The sequence below is a fragment of the Erythrolamprus reginae genome, chromosome 6, assembly GCF_031021105.1.
Source record: "Erythrolamprus reginae isolate rEryReg1 chromosome 6, rEryReg1.hap1, whole genome shotgun sequence".
NCBI lineage: Eukaryota > Metazoa > Chordata > Lepidosauria > Squamata > Dipsadidae > Erythrolamprus > Erythrolamprus reginae.
In genome coordinates, this window is record NC_091955.1 from 60,466,020 (window position 1) to 60,486,723 (window position 20,704).

The window sequence follows — 20,704 nt, forward strand, 5'->3', positions numbered from 1 at the left end:
ACTTTGACAAAAGTCACCTCCAGCCTTCCACATCCATTTTGCACCTGGGATCCATTATTAATTCAGAATCCTCCCAGGTCTTCCTCTCTCCTGAGAGAAAAAACAATATAGGGGAGTTGATTTCACGCATTTTACCTCAACCGTCAGTTTCCATAGTAACCCTGTCTTCTCTTTTGGGGAAGATGGTGTCATGCATAGGCATCATTCCCTGGGCTCGCCTTCACGCTAGGGAACTACAGTGGCTTCTATTACCCTTTCAGAGATCGGGGCACAGCAACTCAAGTCGTCGCATTGTCATCCCACCGATTGTTCGCAGATCTCTCAAGTGGTGGATGTCTCCGGCCATGGACAAAGGATCCCCTTTCAGGTGCCCGGAACAATTCGTCATCACCACAGATGCCAGTCTATCAGGATGGGGCGCCCATGCCCAGGGGATGATAGCCCAGGGCACGTGGTCCCCGGAGGAAGCCTCCAAGCCAATCAATTGGCTAGAGTTAAGAGCCGTATCCCTGGCTCTGAAACAATTCGCTCCTCGCATCCCCAACCGGCACGTTCTCATTCTCACCGACAACATAGCCACAAAAAGCCACATCTGCAGACAGGGGGGCACGAGATCCAAGGCCCTCATGAGGGAGGCCCTCAAGTTAGGCCTTTGGGCAGAAAAACACCTTCAGTCGCTCCTAGCCGATCACATCTCGGGGAGCCTCAACGTCCAGGCGGATTGGCTCTCTCGAGCAACGATAGACCCAGGAGAGTGGAATCTCCATCAAGACCTGTTCCATCAAATCAGTCTCAAATTCGGCCTACCAGTACTGGACCTTTTTGCGACCGAAGCGAACGCCCAACTCCCTCGCTTTTTTTCCAGATTTCCATCCCCGGGAGCAGAAGCAATCAATGCCCTCAGGAGCCCCTGGCCTCCAGGACTCCTGTACGCATTTCCTCCAATCCCAATTCTCCCGGACGTGATTCACAAGGTCCTCAGCGAGAGGGCTCGAGTAATCCTAATCGCCCCTCATTGGCCCCGCCGGCCCTGGTTCGCGGATCTACAACAGCTGTCCGTCCAGCACCCCTGGCGACTCCCCGTTTCGGGGGATATGCTACGGCAGGGGGCCTCATTCCATCCAGACCCGGAGTGGTTCCACCTCACCGCCTGGCTGTTATCAGGAGAGACTTAGAACTGCGTGGACACGACCCCGACACAGTGGAGGTCATTTTAAAGGCCAGAAGAGGTTCGACCAATCGAATCTACGACCATACATGGTCCAGGTTCCACCAGTGGTGTCTACTGGAAGGGTTTTCTCCCCTGTGCATCCCCATACACAGGATCATTTCCTTCCTTATGCAAGGTTTCCATCAAGGCCTTTCCACCAGCACCCTCCGGCGTCATCTGGCGGCCATTTCCTCTGTCCTAGCGGGGCCCCGCAGACAGCCTCTCCGTTCCTTTCCAGAAGTTCAGGAATTCCTCAAAGGTATAGCCAACCTCAGACCTTCCAAGGTTCACAGATATCCTTCCTGGGATCTGCCACAGGTTCTCCATTCCCTCACACAGGCACCCTACGAACCCCTAAAATCTGCGTCCCTAAGGTACCTATCTTTTAAGGTAGCATTCCTGGTGGCTATTACCTCTGCCCGACGCATTTCGGAGTTGGCAGCCCTTTCAATCAGGCAGGACAATTTCATCAGGACAAGGTAGTATTACGGCTGGACCCCACCTTCTTACCCAAGGTCAGTTCCATGTTCCACAGAACCCAAGATATTGTCTTACCTTCCTTCTGTCTCCAACGGGACCATCCCTTGGCAATTAGATGGCACACTCTGGATCTCATTAGAGCGCTTAGGATCTACATCCAACGCACAGGACCCTTTCGGAGGTCGGAAGCACTTTTCGTAGCCTATCATCCCAGAGTCATGGGTACCAAAGTGTCTTCAACAGTGATAGGCCGTTGGATCAGAGGGACTATCTCTAAGGCCTACGAGTCGGCTTCCCTCTCAGTGCCAAGGAACATCACAGCGCATTCCACCAGAAGCGCAGCCACTTCGGCCGCTTGGGCGACTCAAGCCCCGTTGGAGGAGGTCTGCAAAGCAGCCACATGGGCCTCGCCAAATTCCTTCATCAGGCACTACAAGATTGATTCTTACGCCTCAGCGGACGCTGCCTTCGGCAGAAGGGTACTCCAATCCGTTATCTCTCACGATAGCAATTTAATCCCGCCCTAGGGACCAATCTATTGGGTATGTCCCATGTGACTGCTGGACCCGCTCCTTCAGTACGGAGAATAGGCGTTGATTGCTTACCTGAACGCCTCTTCTCGTACGGTGAGCGGGTACAGCAGTCACTTCCCGCCCTTGTTTGTGTCTTCTCTATCTTCTATCTTCTGTAACCTTCTTTCCTCTAACTATGAGAGTTGAACACTAAAGAGCTTCACATCTGAGCCTAGTCTACGGATTCGCGAATTCTGGGGAAGGGGCGGATCCAGCAAGCTTTTTTAACACTAGGCTCAGTTCCACCAGATTGGACATGAGCAACCCATGTGACTGCTGTACCCGCTCACCGTACGAGAAGAGGCGTTCAGGTAAGCAATCAACGCCTATTCTCTTAAGTTGTCCAACAGAAGAATGAAAAACCTGGGTTTTTTCCCACCAGTTCTGAATCCCATATAATTTATTTCTTAAAATTCCCCTTCCCCATCTCTCGTTGCTTTTAGGTATTTCATTTTGCTGGCTAAGCAGAAGCCAGGGCATCCAGAATATGACATATTATCAAATGTATGTGCCGTGCTCTCAGCCAAAGCTCTGGGAGAAGGAACAGCTGGAACTGTGATGGATGTGATTGACAGCCTTCTCAATATTCCTGACTTTGAACCCAATGACCAATGTAGCAGCTTGACAGTGACCGACTGCATCTTTATTGAAGTTGAAGAAATAGCGGGAGGTAGGAATGAATAGGTCTCAATTGCATGGCACTGTTTGCTTGTTTATTACAATACTGTCCTTTTCCATAGGGCACAAAGAGTTCAGGAAAACAAGGAAAATATATAAAATAAAATAAAAGGCACATAATATTAAAATTGTACAATTCAGTCCAGCCCCATTGGACTCAAACTCTCAATGAAATAGCTAGATTCTAGGCAACTTTTTAAAAAGACATGAAGATTCAGATGATGATAAGACAGAGATTTAATTTGTAAATGAAAATGGCTTCAGTGTATTATATTTGAGCTTTACAGAAGAACGTACAAAGTACAAGTGTTCCTCAATTTAGGACCACAATTGCACCCAAAATTTATGTTGCTAAATGAGAAATCTTGCCACAGAAATTGAATCCCTTCAATTGTTAAGTTAGTAACTAATAGTAACTTAGAATCTGGCTTCTCCATTGACTTAGCTTGTCAGAAGGCTGCAAAAGGTGAACCAGTTTTCAAACATTTTAATGTAAATGGGGGAACATGATCGAAACATTTAAATATATTAAAGGGTTAAATAAGGTCCAGGAGGGAAGTGTTTTTAATAGGAAAGTGAACACAAGAACAAGGAGACACAATCTGAAGTTAGTTGGGGGAAAGATCAAAAGCAACATGAGAAAATATTATTTTACTGAAAGAGTAGTAGATCCTTGGAACAAACTTCCAGCAGACATGGTAGATAAATCCACAGTAACTGAATTTAAACATGCCTGGGATAAACATATATCCATCCTAAGATAAAATACAGTGGAACCCCGACATAAGAGCTGCTCTACTTAAGAGCAACTCGAGATAAGAGCTGGGAGGGGAGAGATATTTTTGTTCTACTTACAAGCCCAAATTCGAGATACAAGCGCCAAGGAGCTGTCTCCTGAAGCCAAACGCTAACTTCCGCGTTCGGCTTCAGGAGACAGCTGCGAAGCGGCGCGCGTGTTTTAAAAGGTTGCAGCCGGCCTGGGGGGCTCGGGGGGGTGCTTGCAGCTTTCTTTCTTGCTCTTTTTCTTTCTCTCTTTTACCTTCCCTTCCTCTATTTCTTCTTTTCTTTCTCCTTCCCACCTTCTTCCCTCCCTCCCTCCCTTCACTCATTCCTCTCTTACTCTCCCCTTTCATAAGTTTCCTTGCTTCCTTCCTCTGTTCCTGTCCCTTCCCTCTTTCCTTCCTTCCTTCCCACCCTCCGTCCATTCATTCACCCATTCCTCTCTTGATCGCTTAAAGCCGGTCCCTGATGCAAAAAGGGTTGGGGACCTCTGTCCTACAGGATTGGGTGGCAGAGAAGTTGAACATATGTAAATTTAAAAGTTTAAGAAAGTTTACAAGTTAAGTGAAAGAAACTTCATTATTCATTTATATGTACATGTACATTTCTTCATTAAAAACATGTCTTTCTGCATAATTTAGACTAACTTTGTGAGTTTTTTGAGGGCTGGAACCAATTAAAATTATTTACATTAATTCCTATGGGGAAAAGTCGTTCGAGATAAGAGCTGCTCGACTTAAGAGCCCAGGTCCGGAACGAATTAAACTCGTATCTCGAGGTACCACTGTACAGAAAATAGTATAAGGGCAGACTAGATGGACCAGGAGGTCTTTTTCTGCCGTCAGACTTCTATGTTTCTATGTTTCTAAAACACATCACTATGGGGATGCTACAATGGGCATAAATGTGTCCTTGGAGATTCTCAGTCATCCAGGTCATAGTTGTCCCAAAGGTGCTTTTTCAAGAGGTGAATAAGGTTCTTGGATGAGAAGCGAAACATCTTCAAAGAAAAACAAAAGTCCAGTTGCCTGTAGAAAAAGCACCTTTAGGATGGTCATAAATGTGAAAAATGGTCATACGTTGGGGGTTTTTGTGCCATTGTAATTTCAAATGGTCACTAAATGAACTGTTGTAAGTTGAGGACGATCTGTGTATACTTATATTCAAAGCTGTTTTAAACAGAATGTGTAAACAAAATGAAAGATACTTCTTGGTTTTAGCTTTAGGACACTTAAAGGGGTTATCCAGGTCCACAACTTTCAGCCTTTGCATTGAAGTAGACTTCACTTGCCTTCCTGCAATTTGAAGTCAGAAGTGTGGAGATTACAGGAAATACCTTTTCACCTTGGAACGAACTCTTTATAGAGGAGTTGCCTAATATGGGCTTCTCTTCAAAATGAAGCACAGATCGAAAAAGTAATCAGTTGCCAGCTTTTAAGACTTACACTTGAAGTCATCCACCTTTTCAATATTTAGTACAACTACCTGATATTTTTGATAGCCCCCCCCCCCCAAAAAAAATTAAACGACTAAAAAAATGGGAGTATATGCAAGATTTTAGTTATCTTGTAAAGTTTCTGAATTTAGATATTTTTAAAAAAGTATTGTTAATTGTTCTGCCGGTCTCTATGGTATGAGTCTCCTGAAAATTCAAGGGTACAAATTTCAGACACACACACTTGAAAGTTCAAAAACAATGTTATTTATCACAAAAATTCATAAGAAACAAAGCACCCTTTTTGTATTGCAAACAATATTTGTCCCAAAACAACCTGGTAGTCTGTACAATCCCCTTAATCAGTCCTTAAGTATTTAGCTAGCAGCTGTGAAGGAACGTCACAACCCTCCTTCTTCCACGAAGTGAGACACACACACTTTGCTCTGCTTTGGTTTCAAAGTCGTGAAAAATCAACAAACAAAGTCTGGAAACAGCATGGCACGGTCCTGAAGAAACAACGATCAGATAATCTTCCACAACGGGCAAGCCAGCATGCTGCTATTTATATCAGCAGCTCTAATTACTGGAGCCCCATCCAAACACAGGTGGCCTCTCTTATCTCCTGTAATATTTCTTTAATTGGTCTCTTCTATGCATAATTCTGCACATGCGTGGGTCTAACACTTCCTCATCCGAATCAACTGAAGATAATGGAGATTGGCTTCCTGGGCTGTGTGCCAAGCCCCCCTCTTCCAAGTCACTCCCACCGTCTTCTTCGTCTGAGGAAACTGCACTACCTGACTCTGTCGGCAATAAAACAGGCCTATGACACGTTGATGTTTCCCCTGCATCCACCTCCACATTCCTTGGGGCAGGAGCTGGACCAGAGCCAACCGCAACAATGAATTATCATCATAATGTACAGTATTTCTCTACTCAAAAAGAGGATAAATCAGCACCTAAAAAACAATAACTTATTAGACCCAAATCAGCATGGCTTTACTGAAGGCAAATCATGTCAGACTAATCTCATTGATTTCTTTGACTATGTCACAAAGGTGTTGGATGAAGGTGGTGCCGTGGATATTGCCTACCTGGACTTCAGCAAAGCCTTTGATACGGTTCCACATAAAGAGCTGATAGATAAATTAGTGAAGATTGGACTTAATCCCTGGATAGTTCAATGGATTTGCAGCTGGCTGAAGCGTAGACATCAGAGAGTTATTGTTAATGGCGAGTATTCTGAGCAGAGTCAGGTTACAAGCGGTGTGCCACAAGGATCTGTTCTGGGTCCTATTCTTTTTAATATATTTGTGAGTGACATAGGGGAAGGTTTGGTAGGGAAGGTTTGCCTATTTGCCGATGACTCTAAAGTGTGCAATAGGGTTGATATTCCTGGAGGCGTCTGTAATATGGTAAATGATTTAGCTTTACTAGATAAATGGTCTAAGCAATGGAAACTGCAGTTTAATGTTTCCAAATGTAAAATAATGCACTTGGGGAAAAGGAATCCTCAATCTGAGTATTGTATTGGCAGTTCAGTGTTGGCAAATACTTCAAAAGAAAAGGATTTAGGGGTAGTGATTTCTGACAGTCTCAAAATGGGTGAACAGTGCAGTCAGGCGGTAGGGAAAGCAAGTAGGATGCTTGGCTGCATAGCTAGAGGTATAACAAGCAGGAAGAGGGAGATTATGATCCCACTATATAGAATGCTGGTGAGACCACATTTGGAATACTGTGTTCAGTTCTGGAGACCTCACCTACAAAAAGATATTGACAAAATTGAACGGGTCCAAAGACGGGCTACAAGAATGGTGGAAGGTCTTAAGCATAAAACGTATCAGGAAAGACTTAATGAACTCAATCTGTATAGTCTGGAGGACAGAAGGAAAAGGGGGGACATGATCGAAACATTTAAATATATTAAAGGGTTAAATAAGGTCCAGGAGGGAAGTGTTTTTAATAGGAAAGTGAACACAAGAACAAGGGGACACAATCTGAAGTTAGTTGGGGGAAAGATCAAAAGCAACATGAGAAAATATTATTTTACTGAAAGAGTAGTAGATCCTTGGAACAAACTTCCAGCAGATGTGGTAGATAAATCCACAGTAACTGAATTTAAACATGCCTGGGATAAACATATATCCATCCTAAGATAAAATACAGAAAATAGTATAAGGGCAGACTAGATGGACCAGGAGGTCTTTTTCTGCCGTCAGACTTCTATGTTTCTATGTTTCTATTTAAATAAAAATAATAACAAAGTTGAAACACGTTTAAAAAAGAACAACTTTAACATTCTTACTAGGCTGTTTGGAAAGAATTTGTGTTTTCTGTGTGGAAAAAAGGTTTGGTTTTTCACTTTAAATGGCCGTATTCTACATTTTCATTTTAGATGTTCCTAGTATGGGGACCAAGCTAGTTCTCCCCCATGTTCCTTCAATTCTTCAGTACCTCAACAAAACTATGATCAACGTAGATAGGATAAAGAAAAAAAAGTATAGCACCCAACTCAGCAAAGAACTCAACATTCTTTCAAAGTAAGTGATTTCTTCTCCTTTTTTAGTAGTACCCATTTTTACAGATATTTTTAATGCTGTAGAAGCGGCAGAAAAGAAATAACTCCGCGGTAAGGGGATTAATAGGAGATAGTAGAAGTAATCTCATCCTAATCTCTCAGAAGGCAAGAAATTAGATGACTTTGATAATTGTTCCGTTTTCACCCAGAACAGATACAAAAAATATTTCTTCCTCTACATCTCTCAGATTTCTGTGAATGCAAATGACATGAGGACCCAGATTGTGGGGGCAATATGCCGGCTCTGTTAAAAAGTGCTATTGCTAACATGTTGTAGGCCGCCCTGAGTCTAAGGAGAAGGGCGGCATAAAAATCGAATGAATGAATGAATGAATGAATGAATGAATGAATGAATGAATGAATGAATGAATGAATGAATGTTCTTTCTGTGCCAAAGTTCAAAACTTTTCAAGACTACATATTTTAAAAGCCTGGCTTTTAATTAGACATCTGAAACTTTACATTGTAATATAACATGAGAGTATTTTCTGTTGTATTTAGGATTAGCAAGTTTATAAAGGATAAGAACCATAGCTCTGTTCTGATTGGTCTCCTGCTCCCTTTCCTTCAGCAGACCAACATTACTCAGGTACGTTTACACTAAAGTGTATGGAAAATATTTTCTTTCAGATTATTTTTGTGATGACATTTTAAATGTTTTTTTTCCACTTATGGACTTTATGTGCATTCAGGCTGACACTGAAAGGTAACTGGGTTATGTAATGGCTAGAAAGAATGAAGCTCAGCAGGATATGAAAAATAGTGGATGAAGCAGAGGGAACAATAGAGAAGCCTGAGTTATAGCCACTTCAGTTAGATTCAGAATGAATCTGGTGCCTGTTCTGTCGGGCTCTCTGGTACACTCCTCCCAAAAATTCACAGGTACAAATTTCAGACACACACACGTTTGAAAATTCAAAACAATGTTCTTTAGAATGAAAATTCACTTAAACTAAGGCCTCTTTTGGTATAGCCAAGAGCACTCGTCTCCAAACAAACTGGTAATTTGTACAAGTCCCTTATCAGCTCTGTGATACTTATCTTGCAGCTGTGAGGCAATTCACAGTCCTTCTTCTTTCACAAAGTGCCCTGGTTTAGTTTCAAAGCGGGGAAAAATCAGCACACAAAAAGTCAAAGTCAGTAAAGCAGTCACGAAACACAAGGATCAGATAATCCTCCACAATGGCCAAACCCACAGGCTGCTCTTTATAGCAGCCTCACTAATTACCACAGCCTCACCCAACCACAGGTGGCCTCATTTTCTTTGATAATAATCTCTCAGTTGTTGTTGCCTATGCATCGCTCTCCTCATGTGTGGCTGTATCATTAACTCTTGTTCTGAATCCAAGGAGGAGCTAGATAATTGATCTCCTTCTGAGCTATATGCCACACTCTCCTCCTCCCGGTCACTCATGTCTTCTTGGTCAGAGGAGCCTTCATCAGCACATTCCACCGGGGGCAAAACAGGCCTGCAGCATGTGGATGTCTCCCCCACATCCACAGTCCTTGGGGCAGGAGCAGGGCCAGAGCTAACCACAACAGTGCCATGGTGGCGAACCTATGGCACATGGCCTCTAGAGCCATATCTGAGGGCACGCAAGGCATATCAGATCCAGCACATTTGTGCCAGCTGTCCAGCTAATTTTCGGCCTTCCAGAGGGCAGTGACCATTTTTGCCCTCCCCTGGCTTCAGAAAGCCTCCTCTAAATGCTGTGTGTGTGTGCCAGAGTGCCAGAGCCGGGCTGGCCCACCAAAGGAACGAAGCGAGGTGATATCAGCCGTTTCCTGGCGCTAGGACCAAAAGGGCCTGGCGGAGTAGCTATAAAGGCACGCCAAAGGTGAGGGGCTAGGATGCCAAAGGGCATGCTGGGGTTGGTCTGCGAGGGAGTGACAGGCAAACTCCATTTTGGCTGAAACAACGGGTGTTCATTTGGGTCCATTTTTTTTTTGTGGGGGGAGCTCAATAAAAATGGTGGAAGTGTAAAGAGATGAGCTGGGGAAGGAGCAGAGGGTGGGGCAGGTGGCCCCCCAGCCAGCAAATGCTGCCCTGTGTGCCTGAGTCGGCTTCCAGCATTCCTTGTGCATAGGCACCTCAGGAAAGAAGCATCAGCGGCAAGCCTCTTTGCGGCTGCAGTGTTGGGCAATGCACCTAACTGCAGGCGCACGTCACCTCCGCCTGACCTCCGCCATGCCTGCTGCCAGCCGAGCAAACCCGGGGAAGGAGCAGAGATGGGTGGTCTCCTCACCTTAGTGGCCATGGTGGGCTTTGTTGGCATGTCTCCCCATCTGTTGTGGCCCACCAACAGCTTGTGCAGCTGGCAGCAGAGTCGGACAGCGAGGAAGCTGGGGAGGAACTTGGGCCAGGCCTGGAGTCTGGAGAAGGCTTGGCAGGGATTCAGCCAGAGCCCTTTGGGAGGTCTGTCCCACCTCCAGAACCTCCAGAGGTTGACATGAGCGAGGAAGAACAGGAGGAGCCTGTGCTCAATGCCAAAAGGCAAGAACAGTTCCAAAGGATGAGGACTACTTGGGAGTAAGGCTTGGGGATAACTGCCATAGGCTATAGAAGTGGAGAAGAGGAAAGGGTTCGTTGCAGGAAGCAACTCAGTTCATTTCTAGATCTCATCATTGCAATGGAAGACTCCATTTTGTTCCTGTTTGAACTTGCCATGTTTTTCCTGCAAATTGGTCTTGGCAATTTGCCAAAGAAGAGCAAGGTTTGTGTGTTTGTGTTATTTGTTTTTCCTTGAAAAGTCTTGAGTTGGACTTCTTTTAATTTGTTTGGACTCTTCTCTGCCTTTCCCTGAAAGACTTTAGTCAGGCGTATTTTACTTTGACAACTGCTAATGAACATAATTAGCAGTTACAAATAGTTACAAATAAAGGATGTTTGTGAGATGCCATTTGTGCCTTTTATTTAATTAGGAAGGCTACCACCTCGGGAGAGAGCCTGACTAGCGACTCAGCTTTTAAAGTCCCTCCTGTTGGATGGCGGTGATGCTGGGGGAGGAGGAAGGCGGTAGTGGCAGCGCGGCTCTGGCTCCATTTCCATTGACTATGCGGGAATTCTGGGAGTTGAAACCCACAAGTCTTAAAGTTTGAAGACTTCTGCCTTAAGCAATAAACTAGCATTCCCGTAATCCTTGTTCTATCTTTTACCTGTACCTTTTTCTTTTAGGATACAGAGATTGATATTCTGGAGACAGTACAAAATCTGCTGAAACATTGCTTAACTCCAGCAAGCTTCCTTAAACCTCTGGCAAAACTGTTTTCTGTTATTCAGAACAAGCTGTCTCGTCAAGCACTGTGTGAGGTTTTTAAGGTATTACTATATATTAATGCTTTAAAAAAAAAAAAAATCTTATTCCATTTTGATCCAAAGTGTTGAGTTGCTTTGTTCCACAGAAGAGGCTAATCTTGACTCCTTTATAAGTCCTTTTAAAAATATTATCCTTTTCTATCTTTTTGCCATAAAAAACCAGTACAGATAGTCCTTGATTTATGACCTACTGTATTGTTACAGTTTGAAATTATAGCAGACCTCCCCAGGGTTATTTAAACCTGGATTCAGGGTTCTGAAGGCCAGCGCCTCTCCATGCAGTTAGTACTGGGTCATTTGGTAACTGGCCCACATTTATGGCTGTTGCAGCGGCCTGCAGTTATACAATTTAGGACAAATATGCACCAAAGACAAATTTCTTGTGTGTGCAATCACACTTGGCCAGTAAAGAATTCTGTTCTGTTCTGTTTCGTTCCATTCCATTCCTTTCCTTTCCCTTTTTTCTGGAAACTGACATTTATGAGGACCCAGTTTATTGGGAGCAATATGCTGACTCTGTAAACCACTTAGGGCTATAAGCTGCCATGAAGCGGTATATAAGTCTAAGTGCTATTGCTATTTATTTCTGGTTTCTAACAAAACAAGCTCCGTACAAAGAACGGATTTGCTGAAAACTGCTTAAGAACCATTGGCAAAAGTTGTAAAATTCATCATTATCACATTAATAACTGACATGATTTATAACACTAATTCCAGGCTCAATTACAGATGTAAGTTGAGTAGTAACTGTAATTAGAGGAAGAGGCTTTTCTGACAGTTTCCATTAAAAATAGATAGATAATTTGACATCTTTAAGACGTTTGGGACTATATTTCTCCAAATGTTGATCAAACAAATGCAACCTTAATCAAATTGCAACAAAGGTATAGTGTATTTACATACTGATGGTCTAAAGATATTTAGTTTTAGCTGCTCTATTTTTATCTTTTATGAAATTAAAAACAGCCTAAAAATTAACATATGAAATAAATGTAAATTATGTTATTCATTAATATTTGTCTTTTAATGACTTTCAATCTTTTTTAACAGACATTATCACATTTGGAAAGTAATATAAAATATATCACAGAAACTGTCAAGGTACGTAGCAGTTTCCGTCTTCAACTTAATTTTTTTAAAAAAAATCAATTTGATTTTTATCTTGATTAGACATTGTGTTTGTTTTAGCTGAATGCTTTCAATCCGCACCATCTTGACGAGATCAACTTTGATGTCCGTTTATCAGCATTCCAGGATATCATTTCTCATATCAAAGGGATGAACAAAATAGATGTCAACTACCTTATCCCAGTAATGCATAACTGTTTCTACACAATACAGGTGAGTCCCATTAATATAGAAAATATCTGAGTTTGCTTTATGAATGGGCTCTTAGAAATATATTCATTTTACATTGTTGTTTGTCATATTTACTATTTAATGGATTTTTAAAAAATCAATACTTGCATACTTTCTATTGTTTGTCTAGTTCTGAGAGTAAAGCCTCATATATCCTGTTAGCAACAACTGCATCTGTTAAAACAAGAACAACAACAAAAGAAATGAGTTGGTGTTGTCCCAAAATTTTAATCTTGTTTGCACAGTAAATAATCCAGGTTTCATTAGATACATAGCAGTTGCTGTATTTTTTTTGTAATGGCTTTGTTAACTCTTCTACAATACATCTACTTACCAGCCATGGTATCCTTGAAAGTCTTTCTTTCTTTTTATAGTGACAGGGGTGACATATTATTTGGATTTTTTCCCCTTGAAATTGATACATATTTTTTTCTTTGTAAGGGTTAGACATGAATAAAAAACTATTGGATGTGATTAGAAGTTTTGCTCTTTTTTTTGTTTTATTTTTTTTCTAAAGGGCATTATAAAAGTAAAGTAAAAAAAAACACATGAAAATTGATATTAAGGATTTATGTAGAAAATTGAAGCACTTTTAGCCTAATTAATTACATGTGATTAAGATTAGGAACAGCCTAAAAAGTGTATTAGCTAACAGGTTTTTTTAATGTCATATAAGAAATTGGCGTAATTATTTTTTGTCCAGATGTCAAATGTAAAGGAGGCAGCATTGGATGGAATATGAATACTGAAATTTAAAAAATGACTCATTGTAATGTAATTCAAGATTGATGGTATTTGACTTTCTATTTGTGATCGGAATGAAAAATAAAAAAATTATTTGCCAAAAAAAGAAAGAAAGTCTTTCTTTCAGTTTCTTGCAAAGCCAACTGAATGAAATTGGTGCCAACTGTAGTTTAACTTTGATTTAGAAATTTATCGAATTTAATTAAACCAAGTGTTCCTTTATTCAGGATACAGTAAGTGCTTCAAGGTGTTCCATGCACACTCCAAATCACATTCCGTTTCCTAATCTGGTTCTCTACATGCTCTAAAAAGCAGTGCCAACATCTTTTCTATAATGATACTGAGAGAAGTTGTGCCTAGAGCTATGTGGATTTATCTCCATTCTCGCAAAAGCATTTCTAAGTACCGTGGGTCTTTAAAGCATCTTGTGTAGAGAAGTATATTAGGAGATAGAAATACTGTAGTCGAAATAGTTAGAAATGGAGGCAAACTAAAGGAGCCTGGCCCTGCAATCCAACATTTCTTTTGGATTCTTGCTAATTTCTTCCTCTCTTCTGCCTTTGCTCTGGCAATATTTTATTTATTTTATTTTATTAATTAGATTTGTATGCCTCCCCTCTCCGAGGACTCGGAGCGGCTCGCAACAAAAACAATACAAATCCAATACTAAAACAATTCAAAACCCCTGATATAAAAACAATCATACATCTCATACAGACCCTGCGTAAAGCGGAAGCAGCCCAGGGGAATCAATTTCCCCATGCCTGACGACAAAGATGAGTTTTGAGGAGTTTGCAAAAGGCAAGGAGGGTGGGGGCAGTCCTAAACTCTGGGGGGAGTTGATTCCAGAGGGTCGGGGCCGCCACGGAGAAGGCTCTTCCCCTGGGTCCCGCCAGACGACATCTTGACTTTACTGTGACACAAGGGGAAATAAGGAATTGCAACAAGAGATGGTTGGGTGATAGGGAAAACATGAATTCCTGACTGAGAAATGTATGGTCTGTGTTTGCCAGCCATATAGTAGCAAAACTATTTTCTTTATGGGGAAAAAGAAGCCTATAAAAAGTTTGCAGTGAATTTATACAGTTTTGGTCACATCTTGCTGCTAACTTATAATTTTAATCACTTTATAAATGCTTTGAACTATCATTTAGGGATCTGGTTTATGTTTATTGTACTGCATAGATTTATAGGATTAATAGGATTATAATCTCATGTGTCCTGATCCTTTTCTTTCGCAGTTAGAGGAAATGGCTTTAAGTGACAATGCTGTCCTCTGCCTGACTGCCATTATGCAAAGATTTTCTGAAGTTGAGCATACAGAGGATGAATTCAAGGAAATTATCCAGCACACACTTTTGGATTCTTTGAGAAAAGGGCTAAAGAGCAAGATTGAGGTAAAGAGCCTAACACTCCTGCACTTCTTGTTATAAAAATCAGCACGAATTGAAAATCTGCAGACCTTGTAATTCTCACTTTTAGTAAAATAAAAGTCATTTGGAGGACTTTTTTTTTTTACTGTATTTTCTGTTCCAGCTGTATTTTTATCATGACTTTTATTTAGTTATTTGTGCTTGAATTAATATGAGATCCTCAAATTCCTAAAGGCTTGCAATAGATACACGTATAAATGTTCCATTATCTGTTTCCATCCAACTCCTATTTCTCTTGGCCAATCCTTATAACCCATGGTAATCTGAATATGGGGAAATATGAAATATGTTAAATGAGTTAAATTCTGTACACTTTGGGACATTTGTATATATTATCCTGGATGCAATAACTTGTTTTGCTGAAAACAAGTAGACTTTGTAAATCATAATATGTTTAAGGTACTGTTATTAGCCTATTGTTAATTTAAGGTTCTACTATAGCCATCCTGAGTAGCCCATCAGGAATATGGGTGGCAAATAAATTTAACAAACAAATGCTTATAAAGTATAGATTACCGTATTTTTTGGAGTATAAGATGCACTTTCCTCCCCCCCCCCCCAAAAAGGGTGGAAATGTCGGTGCGTCTTATAAACCGAATACAGTGATCCCTCGTTTTTCGCAGGGAATGCGTTCCAAGACCATCCGTGAAAAACAAATTTTTGTGAAGTAGAGGAGTTTATTTTTTTATGTATTTAATGAGTATTTGGACTTTTGAAACCCACCCTTTGCATTAAACGGTCATTCTGCAATGTTTCTCAGCTGGAACTACATGTGATATCCTACCAGTTTCTTTAATAGAGTACAGTAGTACTGTAGAAGAATTTTATGAATTTTTAAGGGATTTAAAATTTTCAATGGATTTAATGGATTTAAGCCCCCTTTGAAAACCCGTGAAGTAGCGAATCCACAAAAGATGAACCACGAAGTAGCGAGGGATTACTGTGTAGCCATTTTTGCTGCTCCAAAGCCCTGCCCCCATATCCCATTTTTGTGAGAAATTGGCCTGTTTTTCATAAAAATGGAGTGGACATAGAGTCTGGGAAGCCTTCAGAGAGCTCCTGGGGATTGGGAGAAGAGAAAAATGCCCCCAGCACCCAGGAGTTCTCTGCAGGCTTCCCAGACCCTTTGCCCACCCTATTTTTGCAAAACAACAACAACAAAAAGGGTGTAAAACGGCCTGGGGTTTTTTTTTGCAAAAACTGAGGTGTTTTTGCCTTCTAATTACCCCATCTACCATGACTGGAGGAAGAATTCTGGGAGTTGAAGTCCACTAGTCTTAAAGCTGTCAAGTTTGAAGACCCCCTTGGTTAGGGGTTAGGAGTGCAAAGGTCTTCAAACTTGGCAAGTTTAAGACTTGTGGCCTTCAATTCCCATTCCTGAGCTAGCATGACTGGAGGAGGAATTCTGGGAGCTGAAGACCACAAGTCTTAAAAGCTATCAAGTTTGAAGTTTGTAAAAAATGTACATGTTTGTAAAAAGTATTCTGCTACACTGGTATTAAATAATACTACAACATTTGGTTCAGAATACTTTTTTCCTTGTTTTCTACCTCTAAAATTTAGGTGCGTCTTATACTCTGAAAAATACGGTATCTATTTCTATTATTGCTTCAAAGTCTAGTCTTAGTATAAATATCTGGTATTTAGAAATGGTCACAATTCCCTAGTTTAAGAGGGAAAATTCGAACAGATTGCTGTGAAAAAAAAGTTGTCTGTTTAAAAAGCGAAGGCTATGATATAGTTTAGAAAGTTAGATGTAAAAGTAAATCTTTGCTGTTTCAGTGCATTCAGCAGGATTACACATCATTGCTATCAAACTTGATTCGAGCATTTCCAGAACATCCAGAGTTCAACGACTTGGTCCAGCTGACTGATTATCATGATCCAGAGATGGACTTCTTTGAAAATATGAAGCATATTCAGGTAAAAGGAAATGTTTTAACTGATTCTTCCAAATCACCCTATGAGTTATCTTACAGTGACAGCATTAAACATGATAGTGCTTATTTCCTTTTTTCTATTGATATAAAATGTCTGCAATTGATATAAAACATCTTAATTTATTTATTTTTTGATTTGATTTGATTTGATTTGATTTGAATGCCGCCCCTCTCCGTAGACTCGGGGCGGCTAACAAGAGTAATAAAACAACATATAACAAATCTAATATTTAAAATAACTAAAAACTCTTATTAAAAGTCACAAATATACCATGCATAAATTGTATAGGCCTGGGGGGAATGAATATCTCAATTCCCCCATGCCTGACGACAGAGGTGGGTTTTGAGGAGCTTACGAAAGGCAAGGAGGGTGGGGGCAATTCTGATCTCTGGGGGGAGCTGATTCCAGAGGGTCGGGACCGCCACAGAGAAGGCTCTTCCCCTGGGGCCCGCCAAACAACATTGTTTAGTCGACGGGACCCGGAGAAGGCCAACTCTGTGGGACCTAACTGGTCGCTGGGATTCGTGCGGCAGAAGGCGGTCCCGTAAATCTGGTTTATTATTAAAGTGTTTGGTGGGCTAAAATCTCTCAACCAATCTCTAAGATATTTTTTATATTCTTTCAGATTCACAGAAGGGCACGAGCTCTGATGAAACTAGCTAAGCAGTTAGTGGAAGGCAAAACCATACTGAGTTCTAAAAGTCTTCAAAATTACATTATGCCTTATGCAACCACCACCATTTTCAATGAGAAAATGCTTAAGGTAAGCTTTTGAACATAAAATGGGTGAAACTACTTCTGCTTCATCTACTCTATCAACACATCTGATCTTTAGGTAACTTTTCGTAAAGCAAGTGAATTGAATTGGCTCTACTACCTTTAATAGAATCCACAGCTCTTATAGAGAATTTGTTGTGTTGAAGCTTCACACATATAGTGGGGGATGGAGACATGGGTCTTGCTCCAGCCAAGGGGGCTGTAGACTTATTTTTGTATTAAAAAAAGAAAGCTAGAGAAACATGTTCTGTCATTTAATCTTCCTGCTATTACTCTTTTCCTTAGTATGAAAACATGATAACTGCATCAGTAGAGATGGTGGGAGCTGTGTGCAGACATCTTTCTTGGTCAGCTTACCTCTACCATTTGAAACATTTCATCCACGTATTGCAGACTGGACAGATCAATCAAAAACTTGGTGTCAGGTACATTAAAGGCCAGTTTTAAGATTAAAATTATAATCATTTGTTTTAAATAAAAACAAATAACCATTGGATGCAATGGGCCTCTAATCAAATATGAATGATTTTGAAGTTTGGAGACTATTCTGCTCTTATCCTGATATTTTTTTTAAGTGTCCATGTAGATTCTCAATCATCCAGTCATAGTTATCCCAAAGGATTTTTTAAAGTGGTATTACATTATAATTAACTCTCAATTGCTTGATTACAAAGCTGTTATTTATATTATATTGCTGTACATATATTCAGAAATAATTTCACCAGGATAATAGTGGCTCAATTTTTTCTTATTTGAACAGAATGTTTTGTAAACTGTTTGATAAAGTTGGAAACTTGGAACTCAAATGTCTTTTTTTCTTTTCTTTTTTTTAAACTTGAAAGTGTACTAGTAATGGTGCTGGAGGCTTTTCATTTTGACCATGAAACTCTTGAAAAGCAGCTTTCAATTATTGAAAAGGAAGGTAAGTTTTTAATTCCTTAATCGGATTGCGGGTTCCTTGGTCTACGGGAATTTGTTTTGCTTGAAATAAATTATTGTGCTTTTTACATTTTGTATTAATATCCTAAAGGACCCTGTTTCCCTCAAAATAAGACATCCCCTGATAATAAGCCCAATTGGACTTTGGAGTGCATGACAGTAAGGCCAAGCACATATTTCAGGGTTCAAAAAAATGTGACAGGGCCTTATTTTTGGGGAAACACTGTATTTTGTTATAGTTTTTATATCTTTGTCTTATTCCAAAAGGGTATCTTGATTAATTAGTGCCATAGTAATTTCATTCATTTTATGTAACTTATATAGATGCTATGGATATCAGTCCTGAAGTAGAGAATGAAACCATGGAGGTGGAACTTAGTGATGGAGAAGAAGAAAGCCAAAAGTCTTGTGTCAAGGAACAGAAAGTATCTGCTGAATCTACGTCTGATCAGCCTGCTAACAAAGAAGATGAGAATTTACAGAAAGTTTCAAAACCACCTTCATTCCTGCCCAGGAATAAGGAAGAGTTGGAGTGTCTGATTAAACATATTCAGGGGACGGTGACTGGCAATATATTGCCCAAATTGCACAGGTGTCTTATTGCAAAGGTACATTTTAATGTTTCCTTCCTTTTTCTTTTTGAGGCACTTATGTTGCTGTTGTGGGGATTTCTCCTACCTTTATTTCAGAATAATAGTGCAAGAAAGGCAAAAGGTGCAAAAGATCATAAAGGGAGTTTTATGATTGAAAGAAGTTTTAGACCTAAAGTTCCCTTAGTTGTTGTCCACCATTCTAACCAGCCTTTCTTAACACCTCTCCTAGCTAGGGTATGATTGGAATTGCTGTCAAGCCTATCCAGAAGAGGCAAATCTAGCTTATATATGAAAGTAGACTGAATATTTATTTTTTATTTATTTATTTATTTTATTCATTTGTCCAATACACGAATACATAGGAAGAAAAAAAAGACACGTGGTAATATATATAAGGGTAAAAGTGAACTTAGAGGAGAGGATATATGAAAGGAAGAGAATATATATAATAGATGAAAGAAAGGAAAGAAAATTGGACAGGGGACGAAAGGCACACCAGTGCACTTATGTACGCCCCTTACTGGCCTCTTAGGAACCTGGAGAGGTCAATCGTGGAGAGTCTAAGGGAGAAATGTTAGGGGTTAGGGGTTGACACAATTGAGTCCGGTAATGAGTTCCACGCTTCGATAACTCGATTGTTGAAATCATATTTTTTACAGTCAAGTTTGGAGCGGTTCGTATTAAGTTTGAATCTGTTGCGTGCTCTTGTGTTGTTGCGGTTGAAGCTGAAGTAGTCATTGACCGGTAGGACGTTGCAGCATATGATCTTGTGGGCAATACTCAAATCGTGTTTTAGGCGCCTTAGTTCTAGGCTTTCTAGGCCCAGGATTGTTAGTCTATTTTCGTAGGATTTCTTTCCCAATGTGCAGAAAGATATAAAGTGCATCTTACAATAAAATTGTGACTGAGGAATATTTCTTGGCGGTACTTATAGGTGAAAAGAGATGAACAGCACAAGATGGTAAAATCCAAGATCGTCAATGATGAAGAGGTAGTGCAAGTGCCAATAGCTTTTGCAATGGTCAAGCTAATGCAGACCCTTCCTCAGGATGTTATGGAGGAGAATTTGCCAGGGTAAGCATTATATTTATAATCTACATCTATAATCCGTAAATCATCCACATATAAAAACCTTTTCAGCCTCCCCCAACATTACCATATAAATCTTTGGAGATAAAGCAAATCAACATAGTATTAAAATTTTGTTTACAGTGCATTGAAATTAAGCTTCTCCCACTGGTGTCTTTTATTTTTGTATTTGGCATTTTTAGGTAACTGTAGTATCTCTCTCTTTCCAGCATTCTTCTGAAAGTCTGCTCTCTTCTGAGGAATCGAGCACAGGAAATCCGGGACGTTGCACGTAACACCTTGATGAAAATAATAGAAGCTTTAGGGCCACAATACTTGCAATATGTCTTAAAAGAAATGGTGTCAATCCTTGTCACTGGTTACCAGGTAAGGAGGAAGCGTAAGTCTCCGGATAGATAATAATAATAATAATAATAATAATAATAATAATAATAATAATAATAATCCTGATTGGTGAGAAAAAGAAAGTATGGATCATCGACATGGCAATCCCAGGAGACAGCAGAATTGAGGAGAAGCAGCTAGAGAAATGAGTGAAATACGAAGATCTAAAAATCAAGCTGCAACGACTCTGGCATAAGCCAGTGAAAGTGGTCCCAGTGGTACTTGGCATGCTGGGCGCAGTGCCAAAGGATCTCAGCGGACATTTGAAAACCATCAGAACTGACAAAATCTCCATCTGTCAATTGCAAAAGGCCGCTTTACTGGGATCGGCAAACATAATTCGCCGCTACATCACGCAGTCTTAGGTGCTTGGGAAGTGCCCGACTGGTGATG

The 20,704-nt window shown here is 40.6% G+C and overlaps 1 protein-coding gene across 1 annotated transcript in view; it reads left to right on the forward strand.

Moving 5' to 3' along the window:
• Positions 1-20,704, forward strand: part of UTP20 (UTP20 small subunit processome component) — a 120,371-nt gene that overhangs the window by 73,923 nt on the left and 25,744 nt on the right. The window contains exons 30-43 of the mRNA XM_070755922.1: positions 2,706-2,932; positions 7,554-7,698; positions 8,238-8,325; positions 10,912-11,055; positions 12,103-12,153; positions 12,241-12,393; positions 14,397-14,552; positions 16,371-16,511; positions 17,155-17,292; positions 17,592-17,731; positions 18,149-18,228; positions 18,570-18,853; positions 19,773-19,912; positions 20,137-20,293. Coding sequence (XP_070612023.1) covers positions 2,706-2,932; positions 7,554-7,698; positions 8,238-8,325; positions 10,912-11,055; positions 12,103-12,153; positions 12,241-12,393; positions 14,397-14,552; positions 16,371-16,511; positions 17,155-17,292; positions 17,592-17,731; positions 18,149-18,228; positions 18,570-18,853; positions 19,773-19,912; positions 20,137-20,293 — 2,044 coding nt within the window. The remainder of the gene's footprint in view (positions 1-2,705; positions 2,933-7,553; positions 7,699-8,237; positions 8,326-10,911; positions 11,056-12,102; positions 12,154-12,240; positions 12,394-14,396; positions 14,553-16,370; positions 16,512-17,154; positions 17,293-17,591; positions 17,732-18,148; positions 18,229-18,569; positions 18,854-19,772; positions 19,913-20,136; positions 20,294-20,704) is intronic.